The sequence below is a fragment of the Camelina sativa genome, chromosome 14, assembly GCF_000633955.1.
Source record: "Camelina sativa cultivar DH55 chromosome 14, Cs, whole genome shotgun sequence".
Taxonomy (NCBI): Eukaryota; Viridiplantae; Streptophyta; class Magnoliopsida; order Brassicales; family Brassicaceae; genus Camelina; species Camelina sativa.
Genome location: NC_025698.1, coordinates 12728041 through 12748956, shown reverse-complemented (window position 1 = coordinate 12748956; position 20916 = coordinate 12728041). Strand labels below are relative to the sequence as shown.

Genomic DNA, 20916 nt, shown 5'->3' with positions numbered 1-20916 from the left:
CGGCCTGTGGCGTTTGCGAGAGCGACGGGTGACGGAGTATTCAATGCGATCATATGGGATGTGGTGGTTGATCCTTCGTTTCAAAGCTGTGGACTTGGGAAGGCGGTGATGGAAAGGTTGATTGAGGATTTGCAAGCTAAAGGGATCTGTAACATTGCTTTGTATTCGGAGCCCCGAGTTCTCGGGTTTTATCGCCCGCTTGGGTTCGTCTCTGACCCGGATGGGATCAAAGGAATGGTTTTTATACGCAAACAGAGAAACAAGAAATGAAAAAAAGAAAGTTCGACACTTTATAAATTTAATTTCGTAAATTCACAGATTACAACCTCTTTTAAACTACACTTTGTTGTTGTACAAGCTGAGCTCTTCGTCTTCCTTAGTTTGTTCAATTCTTGTACGGATTCTGCAGAGAAGTAAAAAACAAAAAAAGTTAAAATCGTTGAAACAATTGTTAAAGATTTGCTTTTGAGGAAGTTGCGATTACTTTTGATGGTCAAGAGGAAGCGGCTTTGGCATGGTGGAAGAAGGCGACGGAGCAGAGGATTGAAGCGATGAGAGCGAAGAACCCTAATCCGACCATCAGAGAGATTCCGGCGACGATCAGATCCATTGCCGTCTGCAAGCTTATGAGCATCATCTTCGTCTTCTCTCTTGAAGGTTTTATCAGCTTCCGTTGTTTAGAGGATAAAGTTAGAAATGATTCAATGAAGAAAAGTGAAAGCCTCGCATTGACACGTTTATGAGATGACCAGAGCTTATGACATTTAGCGCAATTTCAGAGCACCCTCGTGTATACATATACGTACACAGATAGATATATATACACGTTGAGTAATGTTTGGAGATAACATTAAATGTGACTTCTTCTCATGTTAATGTATTTTTCTAAAGTAAAGACAGTTTTCTACGGCTGCTTCCTACTTTCTTGGAAAGTGGTTTCGAGTTCTTGGCATAATTTGAGGAAATCTTGGCAGTTTTCTGTCAGGGAACATGGAGGAAGTAGCTGGAGGAGAAGTAGGCAATGGTGGATTAATGATTGGTCTGGGTTTGATTTCTTTGATCTCAACTACAACACAATCCGATGTCAGAAAGGTTTGAGCCACTGATGCAGCGTGTTCCAAGCAACATCTTACAACCTGTGTGTTCAGTTTTCAGACAAAAAAATAATTTAGAAGCTGAAACATACATCAAACAGAGGTCAATACAGTGAAATTACTTAGTTATGTGGTTGGTTACCTTGGTTGGATCGATTATACCAGCTGACATCAGATCTTCATATTGATTCTTTGCAGCATTGTAACCGTACATAGTGTTTTTGTTCGATAAGACCTGCATATTTCAGAGTTAGTTATTGCCTTATTTGGAAGTAAGGGCTGGTTCTAGATAGCTACATTACCTTTTCTATGACGATATTTCCATTTGTGCCTGCGTTTTTGGCTATGAGTCTTATGGGGTAGCTCAACGCTTTCTTAAATATTTCAGCTCCAATCTGCATATAATGTTGCAAGAAATATGTCACATCTTCTGGGATGTTTAAGAAATGCTGATAGCTCGATTGTGATGTTCCACTTCCATGGACTAAAACCAAGTACCTTCTGTTCTGTGTTGTCAAGGGTGTCTTTGATTCTGTCCACTTTTGAAGCCAGTCGCAAGAGGGCGCAACCACCACCAACTACAATCCCTTCTTCAATTGCTGACTAAATTCTGAGAGATCAGGTTTCTTGGACTCACAATTTCTGAACCATGGGAATCACATGGTTTAACTGGAGTTACCTTAGTTGCATTCAGGGCATCTTCAACCTTTAGCTGTTTATCCTTCAACTCAACTTGTGTCTGTGCACCTACCTAAGGCCTTTGGAAGTTAGTTCAACATGATCAGATTGTTTTTTTGGTATCAGTGCTTTACAAAGTCACCTGGATTATTGCAATTCCACCAGATAATCTGGCTACTCTTTCATTGAGGATCTTCTTCTGAAAACTCTCATTGGTGTTCTGAGTTACACATAGAGATCATATGAAAACAGGAGCATCCACATAATGGTGAGTAGAAATGTCATCTAACGTCAGCTCAATTTACTTTAGGTTCTAGTTATAGTGCCTTGGAAGAAGTCATTTGGTTAACAAAATGAGTAAGACATGGATGATAGAAGGACCTGGATAAGATTTTTAATCTGAGAAACCCTTTCGTCTACTGCTTTCTGGGTGTCTCCATTTGTAACAATCAGTGTTGAATCCTTAGTAACAAGAACCCTTTTTGCTGTTCCTAAGACCTCCTTTCCAGCCTTTTCTAAGCTCAGTCCCATCTCATCTCTGATCACGGTAGCTACGCAGAGAGAATAACCCAGTGATTCAGTACTAACACTAAGTAACAAGCGGCAAAAATTATACTCAGAGCACAAGTGGTGTACGCTATGTCTTGTGTGAATATGAAGCTTGACTACCTCCAGTAAAGATTGCAAGATCATCCAAGCAGTGACTCTTGCGCTCTCCAAAGGCAGGAGCTTTAATGGCTGCAACCTTCAAGTTACCTTTTAGTTTGTTCCTAATAACAGGAGCAAGAGCGTCTTGTTCGATATCTTCGGCAACTATAAGAACTGGAAACTCCTCTTTAACAGCAGCATCCAATATCTTGAACATATCTTTTGGATTTGTTATTTTCTTATCAACCAAAAGCAGCTACAACAAAACAGTGCATGTATACTCTTAGCCAGTGGTATTCCAAGCAAACCAGGAAGAACAAAAAAAACTGAGAAGTCTTGGTTGAGACCTTGCAGTCATGGAATTCAGCTTCCCTCTTCCTTCGATCAGTGACAAAGTATTGCGATAAATAACCACGATTAAACTGCATTCCTTCCACAATCTCAAGATTGTTCACAAGGTATCTTCCTTTCTCTATTGTAACTACACCAGCCCTACCTACTTGTTGAAAAGCATTGGAAATCATGTTTCCCACTTCGTAGTCATTCCCCGCACTAACTGCAGCAACATCAGCAAGCTCATGATCCTCAATCTGCAAACACAAGGTTCGCGGGTTTGCTCTATTAAAGCTAACTCCATTCTCATTAAGTACTCTCAAGGTTTAAAAGGCATGAATCTTTAACCTCTCTGGACATTGACTTGAGCTCTAAAACAAGAGCTTTTGCTGTTTTCTCGATACCGCGGGCAACTTGAATAGGATTTATTCCAGCCGAAACCACCTAAAGACAAGGTATGAGATGAGATTGGTTCACAAGTGGTCATGGATGATCCAATTGGTCATAATGGGAATAATGTATACCTTAATACCTTCAGTAATAAGGCCATGAGCAAGAATTATAGATGTAGTGGAACCATCACCCGCAAGGTCATTAGNAGACCTTGCAGTCATGGAATTCAGCTTCCCTCTTCCTTCGATCAGTGACAAAGTATTGCGATAAATAACCACGATTAAACTGCATTCCTTCCACAATCTCAAGATTGTTCACAAGGTATCTTCCTTTCTCTATTGTAACTACACCAGCCCTACCTACTTGTTGAAAAGCATTGGAAATCATGTTTCCCACTTCGTAGTCATTCCCCGCACTAACTGCAGCAACATCAGCAAGCTCATGATCCTCAATCTGCAAACACAAGGTTCGCGGGTTTGCTCTATTAAAGCTAACTCCATTCTCATTAAGTACTCTCAAGGTTTAAAAGGCATGAATCTTTAACCTCTCTGGACATTGACTTGAGCTCTAAAACAAGAGCTTTTGCTGTTTTCTCGATACCGCGGGCAACTTGAATAGGATTTATTCCAGCCGAAACCACCTAAAGACAAGGTATGAGATGAGATTGGTTCACAAGTGGTCATGGATGATCCAATTGGTCATAATGGGAATAATGTATACCTTAATACCTTCAGTAATAAGGCCATGAGCAAGAATTATAGATGTAGTGGAACCATCACCCGCAAGGTCATTAGTCTTAGCACCCGCTTGTCTCACAAGTTTCACTCCAACATTCTCTAGAGGGTCCTCTAATTCAATCTACACCACACAATAAATAAATAAAAAGCTATCATGGTTTTGGCATTTCATCAAGAAGATGAAGCAGAAGAAATACAAGGAAATGAGAAACCTCTTTAAGAACAGTTTCACCGTCATTGACGATCTTGGGAGGTCCGTACTTGTTCGGCAACACCACGTTTCGTCCCTTAGGACCCAATGTCACGCCCAATAGCTTAGCCACCATATCTGCACCTGCCTTCACCACCATTTTCCCCATAAGAAAACGAAATTCTATATAAAACAAGACTCCGAGATAAGATAAGAACGAGAAAACCTGAAGCTTCTTGGTGACAGAGCCATCACGGTTAAAGTGAACTTGTTTCGCAGCAGCTCTTGCTCTAAGGCCAAAATTCGAAGAAGCAGAAGAAGGTTTTTTGCGGAAAGTTCGATCAGCAAGAGGCAACGCAGAGAGTGCAGCTTGTGAGGAAGCCATTGCAGTTGAACCGAGCAAAGGACTAGAAACAGAACTATCAGCTTCTGCGAGTAACAAGATTATAAGGTGGGAAAAAGATGTCATATCTCTTCGTATACATTTGGTGTTGGGCCAGTTGTAGCAACAAAATTTTGTTGGTTAGAGCCCAACAGAGGAGCGAAACCAATACTCACACAATTTTTTCAGGTAAACGAAAGGTCAACGAAATTCTCGCCTTCACTTGCAAAATGCAAAAGTTTCAAAGAATATTGGTTTGAATAAATGTTCTATCCAATAGATAACAGTAGTCACGATATAGTCTTTATCAAATACCACTGCAAACTAGTCCATTACATTCAAATCATCTGATTAATAAAACACATCTTCTTCTTCTTCCGTATCACTCAACCGAACCAAGGATCTCAAGCACCGGTTACAACATTCAGCTTGGATCAATTTTCTTCTCTCTATCTGGTTTTACCTTTAAATTCTCAGACACGAATTGTGATCCCCAGCTACTAGCAACCTCATTTCTGTGCAGAACCAGCGTCATTTCAACAAATCGATAACCATTGATTACATCCAGAACTATCTCAAGGCTATGTCTATCTTCTCTATCCCAATGCTGCAACACTTTCACCTAATCAGAAAGCTAAACCGTATCATGTGAACAGCACTAAAGCTTGTTTTTTTTTCCAACCTAATCTATCCTGCAGAAAGATAGCTACCCGTATCAAAACCAAATCATACTTCGACTCTCAGGCATGAGAGATACAATTCCAAACCAAACCAATCCTCTTGGAATCTAATACTAATACTAAACCTCTCAGCCATGACAGATCCAGTTCCAAACCAATCCTCCTGGAATCTAATATTACCCGACACAAATCACTGACTTTAGAGCAACCTTCACATGAGAATCAATACAGAACTCGATACTTACAAATCAGTAGGATCTTAACTACATCCACAACAAAGATTCAGTAGAGCCATTGGCCATCTCTTGTTCATGCGTTTTTATTCTCTGGGTTTAAAACAATGGGTCTTTAAATACAATGCCAAATTCAAGGCATCTTTGTTTGTGCACTACTCTTCCATCTCGATTGTGCTCATTATTAACGTAACATATCAACTACCATATAACTTTTAGATTCAACTACATTGTATAGAACAAGAGATTCAATCGGCTTCATACAAAGTTGAAATACCAAAAACAAACAAATATATCTTCAAAAGCTAAAGCCATATATCAAAGCAGACTGCTAAATATGGCATGATAAAAACTCATAGAAGAAACTTCATATAGCACCATGCTCGTGTAGTCTGAAACATTATATCTGTCAAAACAGACTATGATTTTCTTAGGTGCTGATCAAATTTGAATAAATCTCAGGAAAAAGAACAAACAACTCAAGTGAACAAAACAAAAACGGATAGAAAAAAAAAGGATAGAAATTATATCATCATCATTAAAGACAGAGCTATTCAGAGAACTTTGAAGGTTGTATAATAATTATATCAACATGAATTATGAATTCAGAGGCTAATTTTCTCATCATCATGCTCTGTTCCCTTCCAAATACAATCAACAAAACACTATGTAACGAATTTTAAATAAACTAACAGCACTAAAAAATAATTATACTTATTGGCCAATACGCATTTCTGAGAAGCTCAACTACTGAACATCCCCAACAACAAGGAAACGTAAACGCCAATATATTGCACCAATTGAGTACCCTTTTCTCGAATTTTTTCCTTGCATCTATAAAAACTCGAAGATGCAAGGGGCTATACGGTGCTTACACACTAACTACTACTATTGCAATAAACAAACAATCAAAAAAAAGGTCCAACCTTTCTTCAACAGAAGAGAAGTGGAGCAAAAACCCATACATAAAAAAAAAAAAAAATAATAAAAAAACTTTCTTCTACGATCCTAATGAATAAATCGATGAACGATGATATTGTAGTTGACGGCTGTGTTGGATTAGGGGTTCATGTAAGCATTTTATAAGAAGACAACAACAACTTGGGTTTAGGTTAAGAACCGGGTCGGGTTTTTTATTTTATTTTTAATGGTTGGTTATAATTACATAGTTTCTGTCGTTTGTCATTTAAATAAATTAACTACATGTCGTTTTTTTACTGTTGTTGATGGTTTAAGAAAAATTGAAGGGCCGTACGTGTAGGTATGTTACTTTTGGGCTGAGTCCAATTACAAAATATTTATGGGTATGAATAAAATTGACAAATCCTATATCTCTTGATGAGAATGGATCAGTTTTGTTGATCCTTTGACTTTTAGTTAAAGTACACTTGATGAGAATGGATCAGTTTAGTATATGTAATAAACTAAAATAATAATTTTGTAGTGTTCGTCATATGTACTATGTAGTAGTACTAAACCACTTGTTACTTGTATTAAGGATCAACGGCATACAAAGACCAAAACCAACATACAATTATAGATGGCCAATTTTGAAGATTGGTCATGTCGACTAAACTTTTATGCTGTTTGATTTGTACTTATTTTTACCGATTTAGTTTTGAATGGTCGTAATAGATAGGAAACAGTTTATCTATATATTACAACAACTACAATAACTGTTTATTGAAAATTCATGAAAGCTTCTTTAGATAAAATAGTGTTACTTAGGTTAATAAGTCAAATTAATTGCGTCAGGTTTTTGTCTAATCAAGAAAAGTTATAGAAGAATGTGTCTTTTGAGTTTTGACTATCTATTCAAATTTTTAATGTAGAACTATGAAAATATTTTTTTTTTCGGTGAAACAGAGGGAGTTAGACTCCCATACTTTATTAAAAAAGAAACCTAGACATAAACACGTCTTGGAATAGCATGACCAACAGAGTCTTGCAACACAATCGCAGCAACACTCTCTCGATTAGACTAAAACAAATGAAAACCTAAGGATAAGGAAAAAGCATGGTTCGTTAATCCATCTGTTAGACGATTAGCTTCCCTATGCACATGCACAATACGGACCACCCAGTCCCTTGAGATGAAGCCATGGCACAAACGTACCAGGAATGACAGCGAATGAGCCTTGCTAATTCCTGTTTGTAAAAAACCCACCACTACCTCCGAGTCAACCTCCAGTACAAGCTGTGTTATCCGTCTCTCCCACGCTATACACAAGTCGTAGTAGACTCCCCATAGTTCTGCCATTGGTGCGGGGCAGATCCCAATATTTAAAGAAAAACCCACCTGCCACGCTCCCATTTCATCACACAGAACTCCTCCTGCTGTCGCCAAACCCAGCTCTCCTCTCGATGCACCATCAGTGTTCACCTTCCACCACCCTTGTTGCGGAGCGGCCCAACGAATTAGTCGTTCCTCCCTCCTTCGTGGTTGTGTCCCCTGTTTTTGTGCCCGATTTGCAGATCCTACCTCGACCGCCAGATCCTTGAGGAATTTCACCCGATCACGACATTTACCATTAATTCCAAACACATTACCGCACCTCCACTTCCACCCCCACCAAGTGGCCATACTGAACAAAGTTGACCAAACCAACCCTCCTGAATTCTTATCCACAACCAGGTTCGCATAAAGCCATTTCAATAAAGATAAGGAAAAGAACCTCTGTTTCTTCCTTGGTGGCACAAGACGGTCCCATACCCCAGACATAGCAGGGCAGTCTCGCAATATGTGAAGTATTGTTTCCTCTCCCCCTTTACACACTGTACACAAGGCCGAGTCCGTTAAATGCCTGCGATGTCGCTCCAAGTTCGTCATTAGTGCTTGGTTTCCAACTAACCACAAAAAAAGTCTCACTCGTTCGGGTATCATCACCCCCCAAACTCTATCCCAAAACTTATCCAGTTGCTGTCCCTCCGCAGTCACACCGGTAAGTGACTCATACGCAGATCTCACTGAAAACTGTCCCTTAGCATCCGCTATCCAAGATAAATAGAACTATGAAAATATTTAACTTTAAGTATTAGTATATCTGACAAAGTTCGAGAGGCGCCAGATTAATGGACAGATTTAATTGTGATTCAATATAAATTTATTAAGATTGTTAAATAGTTACAAATAATGGACGACAAGAACGTTGATATTTTGAAGAGGACAACATTAAACCAGCAATCCAACAATTAAAATAATGCACCTGGATCTTAACCAAATACTAATACATTTCTTATTTATATATAGTACGTACGTAGTATATAGAAAGGNTTTTTTTTTTTTTTTTTTTCATGAATACGATGATGGCTGATAGCTACACGAAAGACGAAAATATCAATTTTTCAAAATACTCGGTTGGCTGTGGCGACTTATAGACATACGGAGGTGGTGGTGAAGAGATGTACAAGAAGAGTCGGGATAACATGTCGGCTAGACAAGAAACTGTTTGAACATCGATATTTCTCATGCAACGTGTGATATCATCCAGTGAGCATTTCCATAAGCTCTCTCACATGCGGTTCGGGCCGGCACTGGGCCCATTACCACTTGGTCTATCCCATATACAGTATCTAATGACCTATCTATCGGTACAAATCAATAAAAAGATACAGATTTAATCTCTTAGATTTTTACCCAAAAAAAAATCCCTTAGATCGATCGAAAAGAAGAAGATGGCGGATCAGCTGCGGCGGCTATTGGAAAGCGGAAAGCTGACGAACGAACAATGCCTTTCTATGTTGAGGGAATTAGGTTTCGATAAAGAAAATCCAAGTAGAGTCGACAACCGGAAATCTCTGGTGCAGTTGTTGGACTTGCGGAATTCATCTAAAGAAGAAGGTGGCCCTATTTTGCGCCAATGGCATGAAGAAGAAGAAGAGGAAGCAGATGTGGATTACCTTCGCCAAAGAGATGATAGTCAGGTAGGTATAAGCCCTATTTATTTTTTTTATTTTTTTTTGGTCCCCCATGGCGATATTGTAATTTGTATTTTTTATATATATATATATATATATATATATATATATATATATTGGGTTTAGTATTTCGATTTCGAACCTGACGTTCGTATCCCACGTATTTCGGGAATCTCACCATTTTATTTTGGCGAAGAAGAACAACCACCTATCGAAATGGTTCTCTACGGCCGGTTGGGAGTTCACTGGTTCAACTTTGAGAATAATAGGAACTTGGAGTTCATACGCATACCTAAATTGAATACCGAACATCCCTTTTCTGAGAGTTACTATATTACTGTCGACGTTAAAGATGTTGATGCTGCTGCTGCTGATCATTCTCTCACTTTGCAAACTATGGTCAGAAGACCTCTCATTGACGAGCTTATTCTCTACATGGCACACTGCCGAATCAAACCCACACCAGTGGAAAGAGATACTACTCGCTTTAAATACTTCAATAGTTTTGTGCCAGATAAGTTTTACCAAGGACCTATGCCTGATTTTTTGTCGGAACCACCAGAAGATGCTGATCATGATGATGCTATGAGATTCTACGAGGTTCCGGACATGGACATTGATAAATATGATTGGCTTCTTCTATATGCCGAGTTTGCACTTTTCCGTGTTTGCGAAAAGGCTGGATCTCATTCTTTCCTGCCTGAGGAGATTGAGATGAAGAATGTACTTGTGGAAACCCTAGAAACTCATACCGAGCCGTCTCTGAAGCTCAAGTCTATGAATGCTATCTTCCACATCAGCTTCAGGGCCAACAGTTTCGACTACACTTCTGTAGTAAGGAGAACTACTATTTTGGTTCCAGAACATATGTTCCTCGAAGTCGATTGCCGCAAAGAACCTTGAGGTTGATTCTCTCGACGATTTCCTTCAAGAGAGGATCAATAGAAAGGAAGCAGTTTATATATATAGCATTCAAGTAACGACAACTAGAATGTTTCTCAGAGCAATTGTTGAACAAGTATTGTTCTATATTGTTTAATTAAACAAATAAGCTTCACGTTTTGTCTAAGAAAAACTAGAGAGGAATATGTCTTTGATAACTACCCCTTACCATATTTCATATTTGAATATGCATACTTTGAAGTTGTCAATTTAAACTCGACGAGTAAAAAAGAAGTTTTTTTTTTTTTTTTTTGGTTTTAATGAAGATAAAGAAGTTTCTTTCCGACTTCTCTTTCACTCAACTTGTAAACATGAGCTAGTTCTTGAGTATCTCCCTCTTGTTTGGTATGGTTTAAAGATCTTGTAACGAGATATAAGAAATTAAAAACTAAAGATGTCGTCGATATATAAAATTTGAAATATTGATTAGTGAGGGATTTTTTTTTTGTGTGACTTTCCTATGCAAAAGATGAATTACATTGCTATTTTTGAGTTTTATTATCTACAATATAATGTTCGCTGTTGCTGTCAAAAAAAAAAAAAAAAAATGTTCGCTGTTATTATCTGTCATCTACTAATAAAGTATACTTTCTTCGATATTAAACCTTCACGAATTACGTACCGTACCCTTTTCTGACCCAACCGCATGTGTGATGTGCCCACTGGCCACTGCCCAATATCCATCCACACGAGTACCCGACCAGTCGAGCCTCTTTGTACGACTTAGAATTAGAAATTCCATCTTTACTTAATATGAACCAGTTTATACATATTTTAATGATCAAAATTATGGAAGTCTAACTCGTATTATGATCTCCTCATCTCCAAATTTACTTAGCTTCTTTTAGCTCTTCACTTGCAAGTGCATGGCTTCATTAAGAGTCTAAGTGCTGTCTGATTTGTCCACTTCTCTATGGCCTCATAAGATATTACTATAGGTATGTACTAGTAGTGTCTCTCATCTTTAGGAGTACAATACCTGACCATGCATCCTCTCGTAACGGTTCTATACTAAACATTGTATTGTATATATCACAAAAAAGATTCAGATGGATGTACCGACAACAATGAGTCAGGAAACTATATACAAATCAGTAAACGAAACATGGAATTTACGTTGACAACTTCTAAGTTTAAACCAAAACGTTTCCTCTGTCATGGTTTCCTATATTATTAAAATGTTTAATTTATATTATTGGAGAAAAAATGCTATAGAAATTTTATTTAAATTATCCATGATTGTTTTATATATGAATTTGCAAGCAAGTTGATGTAGTCTTCTTGATACTCCTATTAAGAGAGAAAAGAACCGAACACATCCTGGAAAGCATATTTTCAAACGTCGTTTTGAAAAATAAAGCAAAGGGTTATTATTATCAAATCTTTCTATACACAGATAATATATATGTTTGTGTATCTTGGAATGAAATCTAATGATAACTCTCCATTACAAGTGGACTGATAGAGAATATGGAAAAAAAATTATTTCGCTTGTGTTCCTTATGGGCAGCTGGAGCTACACTCATGACATCCAATTTAGATTGACAACTTCAAAGTCTACACAGTCGATTTAGAAATATGGTAAGGGGTAGCTACCAAAGACCTCTTCCTAAATTTTACCTTTAACAATTTCTCAAGTTAATTTGACTTATTTAAATAGAACCATGTTGCACTAAGAAAAATTCATAAACTTCAATAAACAAAGCATACCAGTTGCAACGATGACTGCTATATAAACCGCTAGCTTGATACTAACAACACATTCAAAACATAATTTGGTTAGAGAGTCTTACACAAAAGGAGTACAAAAGTTTTTTCAATATGGCCAATCCTAATTGGCCATCTTCACTTATGTTGTTCTTAGCCTTGTTTTCCATGGTTGCACATATAAGTGCTCAATACACTCCACCAACACCACCATCGTATGTTTATCCGCTTCCGCCATATATTTACAACAGTCCTCCACCATACGTTTATAATCCTCCATCACCACCTCCGTATGTTTACAAAGCTCCACCGCAATCTCCTCCATATATCTACAGCTCTCCGCCACCACCTCCATATGTTTACAAATCTCCCCCACCACCTCCTTACGTCTATAGCTCCCCACCACCACCTCCATATGTTTACAAGTCTCCCCCACCACCTCCATACGTTTATAGCTCCCCGCCACCTCCTCCATATGTTTATAAATCTCCCCCACCACCACCCTATGTCTATAGCTCCCCACCACCTCCTCCATATGTTTACAAGTCACCACCACCTCCTCCTTACGTTTATAGTTCTCAACCACCTCCTCCATATGTTTACAAGTCTCCCCCTCCTCCTCCATACGTTTACAGTTCCCCTCCTCCTCCTCCATATGTTTACAAGTCTCCCCCTCCTCCATATGTTTACAGCTCTCCTCCTCCTCCTCCATACGTACCTCCATACGTCTACAAAGCTCCTCCACCTCCTCCTTACGTCTATAGCTCGCCACCACCTCCTCCATATGTGTACAAGTCTCCTCCACCACCTCCATACGTCTACAGTTCTCCGCCACCCCCTCCTTATGTTTACAAATCTCCTCCACCACCTCCCTACGTCTATAACTCGCCACCACCTCCTCCATATGTATACAAGTCTCCTCCTTATGTCTACAGTCCGCCACCGCCTCCTCCATATGTTTACAAGTCTCCTCCTTATGTCTACAGTTCGCCACCGCCTCCTCCATATGTTTACAAGTCTCCACCTCCATATGTATATAGCTCTCCACCACCTTATGTCTATAGCTCTCCTCCATATGTATACAAGCCTCCTTCTTATGTCTATAGCTCTCCGCCACCTCCAAGTTACAGCTATAGCTCTCCCCCTCCACCGATATACTAACCATATATATACTTGATGAAGTGAACCTTGAAGGAAGATTGTATTTAATAAGTGAACTCACGGTTTAAAAAGCTTTTTCTTTCGAGACTTCAATATATAAGAAATGTACTGAAATATTTATGTGATATGGGTTGCTTGCTTTTGATGTTGTTTTCCCTTCTAAAAGATCAATGTTTTGTCTTCCATTTATAACTATTGAATAAATTTAATATTTTAAATAATAATTGGGTATATATATATTCGTCCACATTTCTTCATCAGGATGTGCAATAGAACATATGAAAAAATCAAGAGTCAATGGCTCGACCTTTTGTATCTGAAAACTTTGAAATTAACGTAGCTCAACCTTTTTTTTATAGCAGTTGGGAGCATAAGTTTTTATTTTTTTTACTTTCAAAAAAAAAATCCTCCTTTCGACATCTATCAAAAATAAAAAGGTATTATATAAAGCTATAAATAATTTAAAGAATACATATATTGTAAAGGTCGATCCAACGGTTGATCGATTCATATCAACAAGAATAGAATTGTATCAAAAAATCAACAAGAACAGAAAGGAAAGGGCACAAAAGACTTCCAATTATACATACAAAGCCTGGAGGAACTAGCCTCGTTCACATTAGTTTGATAATATTCGACAACTATATAGAGAGTAAGTATGTCTTTTGTGCGCTTGTCTTCAAGACCGGGCACCACAAGTCACCAATTTTAAGAATCAAAAATCTAACACAAAATGTTTAGGAGGAAATGATAAACTCATAAAAGTAAAAGCCTAAAAGGTGTGCATAGGCTGAATATTCGATTATTTATTTAGGCTTTTGGCAGTTGAAAGTCCCAAGGCCAACTAATTATGTCTTTGCCCCTCGTGCTCACTGGACCGTCCAGCAGCAACTCCTCATTTTACTTTTGCAGAATAGTTAAAGCTTTTTCATTGTTGAAGTACTGTTTGTATTGAGAACTATAGATACAAATAAACCAAAGTACATGGCATTAAGAAAACAAAACAAAATGTATCTAGTGTGTAGTTCTTATTAGTGTGAAAACTCAAGTTATATAAAGAACCGGGACATTAGCATTTGCCAACAATGGACTATTAAGGATGGCCGAAGCCAATAACACTATGGCTACTAAATAATGAAATCATTTTTCGGATCACATCTTGATTTTATGTTTGTGGCCGTGGATGGTTTAAAATGTTAACTGATACTAGTTTCATAGATGAATTGTGTGACAAAACATACTACATCTTTATTACACACAACACACATAACTTCGGTCTAATTCTGATAAAAAAATGGTTATTGTGCTTTCATAGGAGATCAACCATTCTGCGAGTAGCGCTTCGGAAGTGCATGTGCCATGTAGAACGTACTCTTCTAGAGTTCCAAATTGTTATGGTGTACTAGAAAACAAAATGTCGTTTTTGCAACAAAAAAAAAAAAAATTGTATGAAATAATTAGTTCCAAATTAGTAGTATTATTTTTCAAATCACCCTAAATTTTTAAAGCTTCGTATATGATCATGGCGGTGTTTATGTTTAATGATATCATAAGCTCTACTTTTAATGCAAGCGTGGTTATATAAATTCAGAAACCTTCGCTATTCTCTTTTTCTTTTCTTTTTATTATGTTTCCTTAAACTCGTTTTTAAGTCTCCATCTCTAAAAAGAAAGACATAAACACTCTTTCCCTTTATTGCAGCAGCAGAAACAGAACCCCCTTTAAGTTCAATAAAGCTTTTGGTAATATGATAACTGTTGAAGATTTTTAGAGAAAAGTGGCACAGAATCTGAAAATTCTGACACTTGTTACCACGAATAATGATTCTCTTTTCTTTAGTCTTTTCTCTGAACTGAGTTCGTACTTAAAGTATGGTCCTTTATCTTCAGTTGACTGGTTTCTACTTTCTGCTACTCCTTTTTTCTTAACTTTCTCTGATCTGCTCGTGTGTTCACTTCAGTTCCCTCAGTTCTTGTGTAGAAAAAGATGAGTTTTGTATGATAAAAATTGGAGCTTTACTGAATTAGAAGAAGGCATGGACATGAGTGACAAAGACGAGTTTGCTGCCAAGAAGAGGGATTTGGATTGGAGGATCTCTGACTCTAATAATCCAATGTCGGCTCCTTCTCAGATTATGGATTCATCATTCAGGCAAAATCTTTGGGATGATGGTGGTTTCAATGTCCACACAGATGCAGGCACTTCTTTTAGGGGTAATGTTGATAGACCTCTTGAAATGGGTGGTTGGAACATGGCTCAGTTCCCTGCAGATTCAGGATTCATTGAGCGTGCTGCGAAGTTTTCGTTTTTCGGGTGTGGGAGTTTTGGTGAATTGATGATGATGAACCAACATTCGAATGGCCTATTTGTTCAAGATACACAGAAGAATCAAATTGGGGTTGCAACTGGATCCAAACAAGTTGATGGACCGGTTAAGGTAGTGAAAGAGAATGGATCGAGTAATGTTTCAGAGGATTCTCAATCTAGTGGAGGTAATAATGGTCATGATGATGCTAAATGTATGGAAATATCTTCCAAGGTGTTTAACGCAAAGAAGAGGAAAAGGACTGGGAAGGTCAGGATTTTGCATTTTGCAATGCTCTTTTGTGTTTTTGTTTTTGTCTTTTTGGCCTTACTCTGATAATGTTTCTGTTGGTAGGATTCTGAACAAGAAGATAAAAAGGAGAAGGATGAGCAAAGTCCAAATTCAAATGCTAACAAGACAAACAGTGGGAAACAAGCTTCTGATCCTGTGAAGGATGGGTATATTCACATGAGGGCAAGAAGAGGCCAGGCTACAAATAGCCACAGTCTTGCAGAAAGGGTAGGAAATCTCTTCAGCTCATGTTTAGGTGTGGTATATAATTTGATTTAAATTTCTGATTATAGATTAGGAGAGAAAAGATCAGTGAAAGGATGAAGTTTTTACAAGATCTTGTACCGGGTTGTGACAAGGCAAGTCCTTTTCTTATTATTTGGTGATGTCTACCATGTATAAATAAGAAAGCTAGACATAGAAGAAATGAGGCATTGGATTTGTTGTGTAGGTGACTGGGAAGGCAGTTATGCTAGACGAAATCATTAACTATGTGCAATCACTTCAATGCCAGATCGAGGTTTATCTTTGTTTGCTCTTGGAATGTCCCATTTTCATGGTTTTTGTTCTTGAGTTGAGACACCACTTTGCAGTACTCTCTTTTGTATTTTGTTTTTCATATCAATCTCACTTTGTGTTAGTTACTTCTTCCATGTATTTCAGTTTTTATCAATGAAGCTTTCGGCTGTGAATCCTGTGCTCGATTTTAACCTCGAAAGCCTCCTTGCAAAAGATGTAAGATATTTTTGGAACCAACTTGTATGTTTTCTTATCATTTGAAGCAATTTGATTTCATATAATGTTCACCTTTTTTTTCTTTGTGCAGGCCCTTCAAGTACCTGCCCCGACATTTCCCCAAGACATGTCGATGCTCTATCCTCCACTACCGTATTTCTCTCAAAAAGGATTCATGCAACCGAACCTTTCCTCAATGTCTACATTGAATGGAGGATTAAAACGGCAGGTATATATATATATATATATATATATATATATATATATATATATATATATATATATATATATATATATATATATATATATATATATATATATATATATATATATATATATATATATATATATATATATATATATATATATATATATATATATATATATATATATATATATATATATATATATATATATATATATATATATATATATATATATATATATATATATATATATATATATATATATATATATATATATATATATATATATATATATATATATATATATATATATATATATATATATATATATATATATATATATATATATATATATATATATATATATATATATATCTTTGTAGAATGAGTTTTTTCTCTTGCATTCATCTGATTTTGTTAGTGAGTTTTTAAAACAGGAAACACATGGATACGAAAGTGATCAGCACAATGTTGTTCAGATGAACCCTGAAACTAGTACTGCACCTGATCATGAAAAAGACACAACAGGTGAAAGTGAAATCCATATCCTTTCTTATATGTGTTAACCGAGTAATTAAACATCGCTAAAGCTATATTTATGCTTTATCCCACCTTACAGCCAACACGGAGGTGGAGCCGTAGGTGTTGCTTCTTCACTTTCTATTCAGCTTTAGCTGCTGTGATAGCATGAGCTGCGTTCGAGAATTTTATTAACTTTGAACAGAAGAGTGGAAACGAAACAGAGGAAGAAGCAGATCTTGTCTTTGTAATCATAACAGCTCCGAAAGAAAAGAGTCGAGTGTGAGAATCAACAACGCTGTGTAATTGACTAGCTACTGTCTGCTTCTTTTGTAGTTATTATTATCTGCTTCTTTTGTAGTTATTATTATCTGCTTCTTTTGTATGTACATATAAATCCATGTAGGGAAGAAAAATGTTGATGTATGTTCACAACATGACCTCTACGATCTTCAAAAAGATCAAGATTTGCTATGTACTTCAGCCATTTTTTCATACAACAAGACTGCAAAGACCACGAAAAAGGTCCACGATCAATCGGAATTAGCTCCACTTGGCAACCAAACCAAATCTTCCCAACACCATTCAAACTGATTCTAATGAAAAGTATCCCAATTTGATGAACGACTGAAACAGGGAAGCTAAATGTGCCGCGTGCTCAATAGAGGCAATCATTGGCGTCAAAGATTTAGTGATGTTGACAAGAACAATGTGACTGTAGGAGTATCATGTGCAATAAAATGAAACGAAGCTCTCTACTTATCTTTTTTTTTTTTTTTTTTTTCCAATCTACAAGTTATTTATATTACAAAAGAGGTTTTTAGAAGTTTTTAAAAAATGACAAAGTAAACAAATGACTAAATTCTCTCTTCATCTCTCGAGTCCTCCACACTAAAAGCTGAAACAACAACTATTTACACACTAATTTCAATCCACTCATCTGTTCTCCTTAACGTGTTTCCACCGATCCAGTCTACGCAAAGCCCTTAGAAACACGACTTTACAGGATCCTTTATTCTTCTTCTTCTTCAGACAGCTCAAAACTGACATGAAGTCCCGAGCCTCTGCCTCTGCTTCTGTCCTAAAGTTATCGACCTGCGCTTCTCAATTGCTGGATAAAGCAGCTCTTGATACTTCTCCAGGAACATCGTCCATTCCTCTTCACTCATATCTGCCAGCTTCACAAAGCTAGTGCTTGACGGGATCTGTTCGTCTGCACTCCTATGCGCAGATGATGCATATGCACTCTCCACTCTTGCTCCTGGGTGTTTCTGATACTTCTGGCTCTTCTCACCAAGAAGAGTGCTTTTGAGAGACATTGAAAGCTTAGTAATCGTCTGCATTTTCTCTAGATCAGCTCTGTCATTCTCTTCCTCCTCTTTGGCTTCTTCTTCTTCTTCTTCATCCTCTGTGGTTTCTTCCACCTTTGACAACTGACTACGAGCATTTCCAAAAGTGAGTCCGAGTGGGAATGCTAGTTTTTTCGTACAATCAGTTGCTTCCTCACAATCTATATCGAACTGGAATTCAACATCACTTCCCAAGTCTGATCTTGGGGACTCAGCTTCCTTCTCTCCTATCAAACTCATAGCCTCAAGACAAACCACTTCAATCTCACTCGGCTCCTCGTCTCCAGGACGAACCTCTCTTGTCATCATCTCGCCAATTTCAGCCAAACATAGGCCATTAGCAGCAGCTTCCTTGAGAAAAATTGTGCAAAGAACTAGAACACGGAGACTAGCCTCTCGTACCATTGGAAGTTCCCTTCGCAGCATCTCACAATCTCCAAAAGGATCCAGGTTTGCTATGTACTTCAGCTCATCTTCAGAGAATGGGATCGATGCCTGTGGCCAATGAATCCACTCAAAGTAAGGGTCCTCTAGAGTTTCAGGCAAACTAAGACCATGATCGATTGGAACTAGCTCCACCTGGCCAAACATTCCATCACCATCCAGTTTCTTAACCAGAAGGTTCCCTGAGTGCCTGTCAGTGTTTAAGATTCTGATGTCAAGAATCCCTATACGGTGTACAGCTGAAACAGGGAAATTCGATGTTCCGTGCTCGCTAGCATCATAATCATGAGGTATAAACTGTTGCAAGGAAGCAATCTTGCTCACCAACATCTTCTCCATAGGCTTGCTTGCCTTCACTCCACCGTTGACATTAAAGATAGAGTGGGTTATCTTCACAAGAGCAGTGGGAGGAACATTTGCAAAATGGTCCTTGTCGAGGAGATAAGCCGCAACTTCTCTGTAGCCTGTTTCCCCAACCCGCACTGAACGCTTCAACCCCGGTTGTCCAAGCGCCTTACCAACAAAACCTTTCGGGTTATTAGGAGCAAATGGCTCCTCATCAGTTGGCTTAACAATTGCAACACTCTCTCCTCGGCTGTTCTTAAAGTAATAGGCCCCTCCAAGCCCACTATGAACAGCAACTGGATCAATACCCCTCTTCACTGCTTTTGTAATATCCTTTGCCATTTGCTTCACAAAAGAGAAAGAAACAGAGTTCCCAAGAATCTCAATAGGACTGCTCTCATCTCTACGCTGCTGAAGGTCGTCCTTCATTGGGGAAAGACATGGAGTAGATGAACTCCTATGAAAATTGTTACGAGTTAAGAGGAGAGGAGAATCACGTCTAACAGCAGAAAGATCATTGTTAAGCACCAAATCCCCAAAGGTCAACGAGCTTTCCTCGGTTGGGAAATTCAGAGCAACCTGCAACTTCCTTTTCACAGTGTGCGCGTTATCACTACGATCCAACTCCAGACCCAGTACACAACCAGTCTCTGTTTGAACAAAAACCCGCCTACGACCCACAGGTGACTTCAACCCAACCTTGTTAAATTCACGAAATTCCCCGGTCAAGGGGCTCTTTACAAGTGCCACTGCCATTTGCGTCTGAACAGGACTATCAAGCTTACGTGACATGAGTGTGGAGATCCAAGTCAGTAAAAAAAAATCACAGCCTTTGCGACTAAACTGGCTGCACAAAACACTTTCTTCACACCTTCAGGACAGCTGGCTCAATCCAAGACCAGATATAACAAATGGAAGAACTCTTTAAGCAGCACAAATGACCATCAAACGAACCAATCCTCAAACTCAATAATGAATTAGACTACACGACGTGCTTCCATGGTTAAAACCTAGATGACAGGTACATAACAATCTGCAAGAGAGAAGAATAGAATCGAACATGAGTAAGAACTAACACAGATCCCTAAAAAAAAAAATAGCAAACAAAAACATCAATTGCAAATGAAGCATATTAGAGAAACCGTGTAGTGAATTAATCATCAAAGCCGTGTAATGCAAGAACATAATACCATAACCGGAGATATCTAACTTTCTGAAGATTCATTCTCTAAGTCAAAATCAACAACAACATTGAGAACTTATACGAAAACGTCAGCTCGTATATGAGATTTAAAGCTGAAATCTTAGGCCTAGATTGACTATCAAATCAGGAAACAAACAACCAAATCTAAAAACATCTTCGAGACTCCATTGTTTCTACAAAAATATGAGAAACAAGAGGAGAAGAAGGACTCACCAGAGTCGACGACGTATGATAACAATGACGCGCCGGCGAGAGGGAACTAATAATCGATATCAGATCAATGAGCTATAAAGAAGAAACGAACGACGAACAACGGAGACGAGAAGCACGAAAAGCTAATCCAGTAATCAACTCGTTAACGAGTCGACTCAGATAGGTCTCTCTCGCTTTGAATAAGAAGAAGAAGAAGAAGCTGTTTTTTT

The 20916-nt window shown here is 38.0% G+C and overlaps 6 protein-coding genes across 8 annotated transcripts in view; 4 read left to right on the top strand and 2 right to left on the bottom strand.

Moving 5' to 3' along the window:
* LOC104741234 (uncharacterized N-acetyltransferase ycf52-like) overlaps positions 1-448 on the top strand; it is a 2218-nt gene extending 1770 nt beyond the window's left edge. The window contains exon 2 of the mRNA XM_010462032.1: positions 103-448. Within this exon, the coding sequence (XP_010460334.1) occupies positions 103-270 (168 nt within the window). The 3' untranslated portion in view covers positions 271-448. The remainder of the gene's footprint in view (positions 1-102) is intronic.
* On the bottom strand, positions 268-6411 carry LOC104741235 (chaperonin 60 subunit beta 4, chloroplastic-like). Of its 3 annotated transcripts, XM_019235689.1 has the most exons (15): positions 4300-6411; positions 4096-4221; positions 3920-4004; positions 3278-3330; positions 3102-3197; positions 2768-3010; positions 2442-2676; positions 2154-2323; positions 1915-1992; positions 1774-1845; positions 1593-1697; positions 1397-1489; positions 1237-1329; positions 485-1136; positions 268-403 (listed from the first exon to the last, which is right to left on the bottom strand). In XM_019235689.1, exons 1-14 carry the CDS (start codon positions 4540-4542, stop codon positions 918-920), a joined length of 1911 nt encoding a protein of 636 aa, XP_019091234.1. In that variant the 5' UTR covers positions 4543-6411; the 3' UTR covers positions 268-403; positions 485-917. The 3 variants fall into 3 exon arrangements, with proteins under 3 accessions (XP_019091234.1, XP_010460335.1, XP_010460336.1); XM_010462033.2 differs by lacking the exons at positions 2768-3010; positions 3102-3197; positions 3278-3330 and adding exons at positions 3357-3599; positions 3691-3786 and having other exon boundaries at positions 3867-4004; XM_010462034.2 differs by lacking the exons at positions 2768-3010; positions 3102-3197; positions 3278-3330 and adding exons at positions 3357-3599; positions 3691-3786 and having other exon boundaries at positions 3867-4004; positions 4096-4217.
* Positions 9503-10189, top strand: LOC104743525 (UPF0725 protein At3g44770-like). The gene has a single exon (XM_010464594.1). It carries the CDS (start codon positions 9503-9505, stop codon positions 10187-10189), a length of 687 nt encoding a protein of 228 aa, XP_010462896.1.
* Positions 11985-13335, top strand: LOC104741230 (extensin-2-like). Its single transcript, XM_010462028.2, has one exon. The coding sequence runs from the start codon at positions 12050-12052 to the stop codon at positions 13094-13096; it is 1047 nt and encodes a 348-aa protein (XP_010460330.1). The 5' UTR covers positions 11985-12049; the 3' UTR covers positions 13097-13335.
* LOC104741229 (transcription factor bHLH76-like) lies at positions 14737-17628 on the top strand. The gene is made up of 8 exons (XM_010462027.2): positions 14737-15671; positions 15756-15920; positions 15986-16051; positions 16144-16212; positions 16356-16427; positions 16519-16656; positions 17071-17161; positions 17253-17628. Exons 1-8 carry the CDS (start codon positions 15132-15134, stop codon positions 17273-17275), a joined length of 1164 nt encoding a protein of 387 aa, XP_010460329.1. The 5' UTR covers positions 14737-15131; the 3' UTR covers positions 17276-17628.
* On the bottom strand, positions 17921-20916 carry LOC104741228 (phosphatidylinositol 4-kinase gamma 5). The gene is made up of 2 exons (XM_010462026.2): positions 20708-20916; positions 17921-20323 (listed from the first exon to the last, which is right to left on the bottom strand). The coding sequence occupies exon 2, from the start codon at positions 20080-20082 to the stop codon at positions 18190-18192; it is 1893 nt and encodes a 630-aa protein (XP_010460328.1). The 5' UTR covers positions 20083-20323; positions 20708-20916; the 3' UTR covers positions 17921-18189.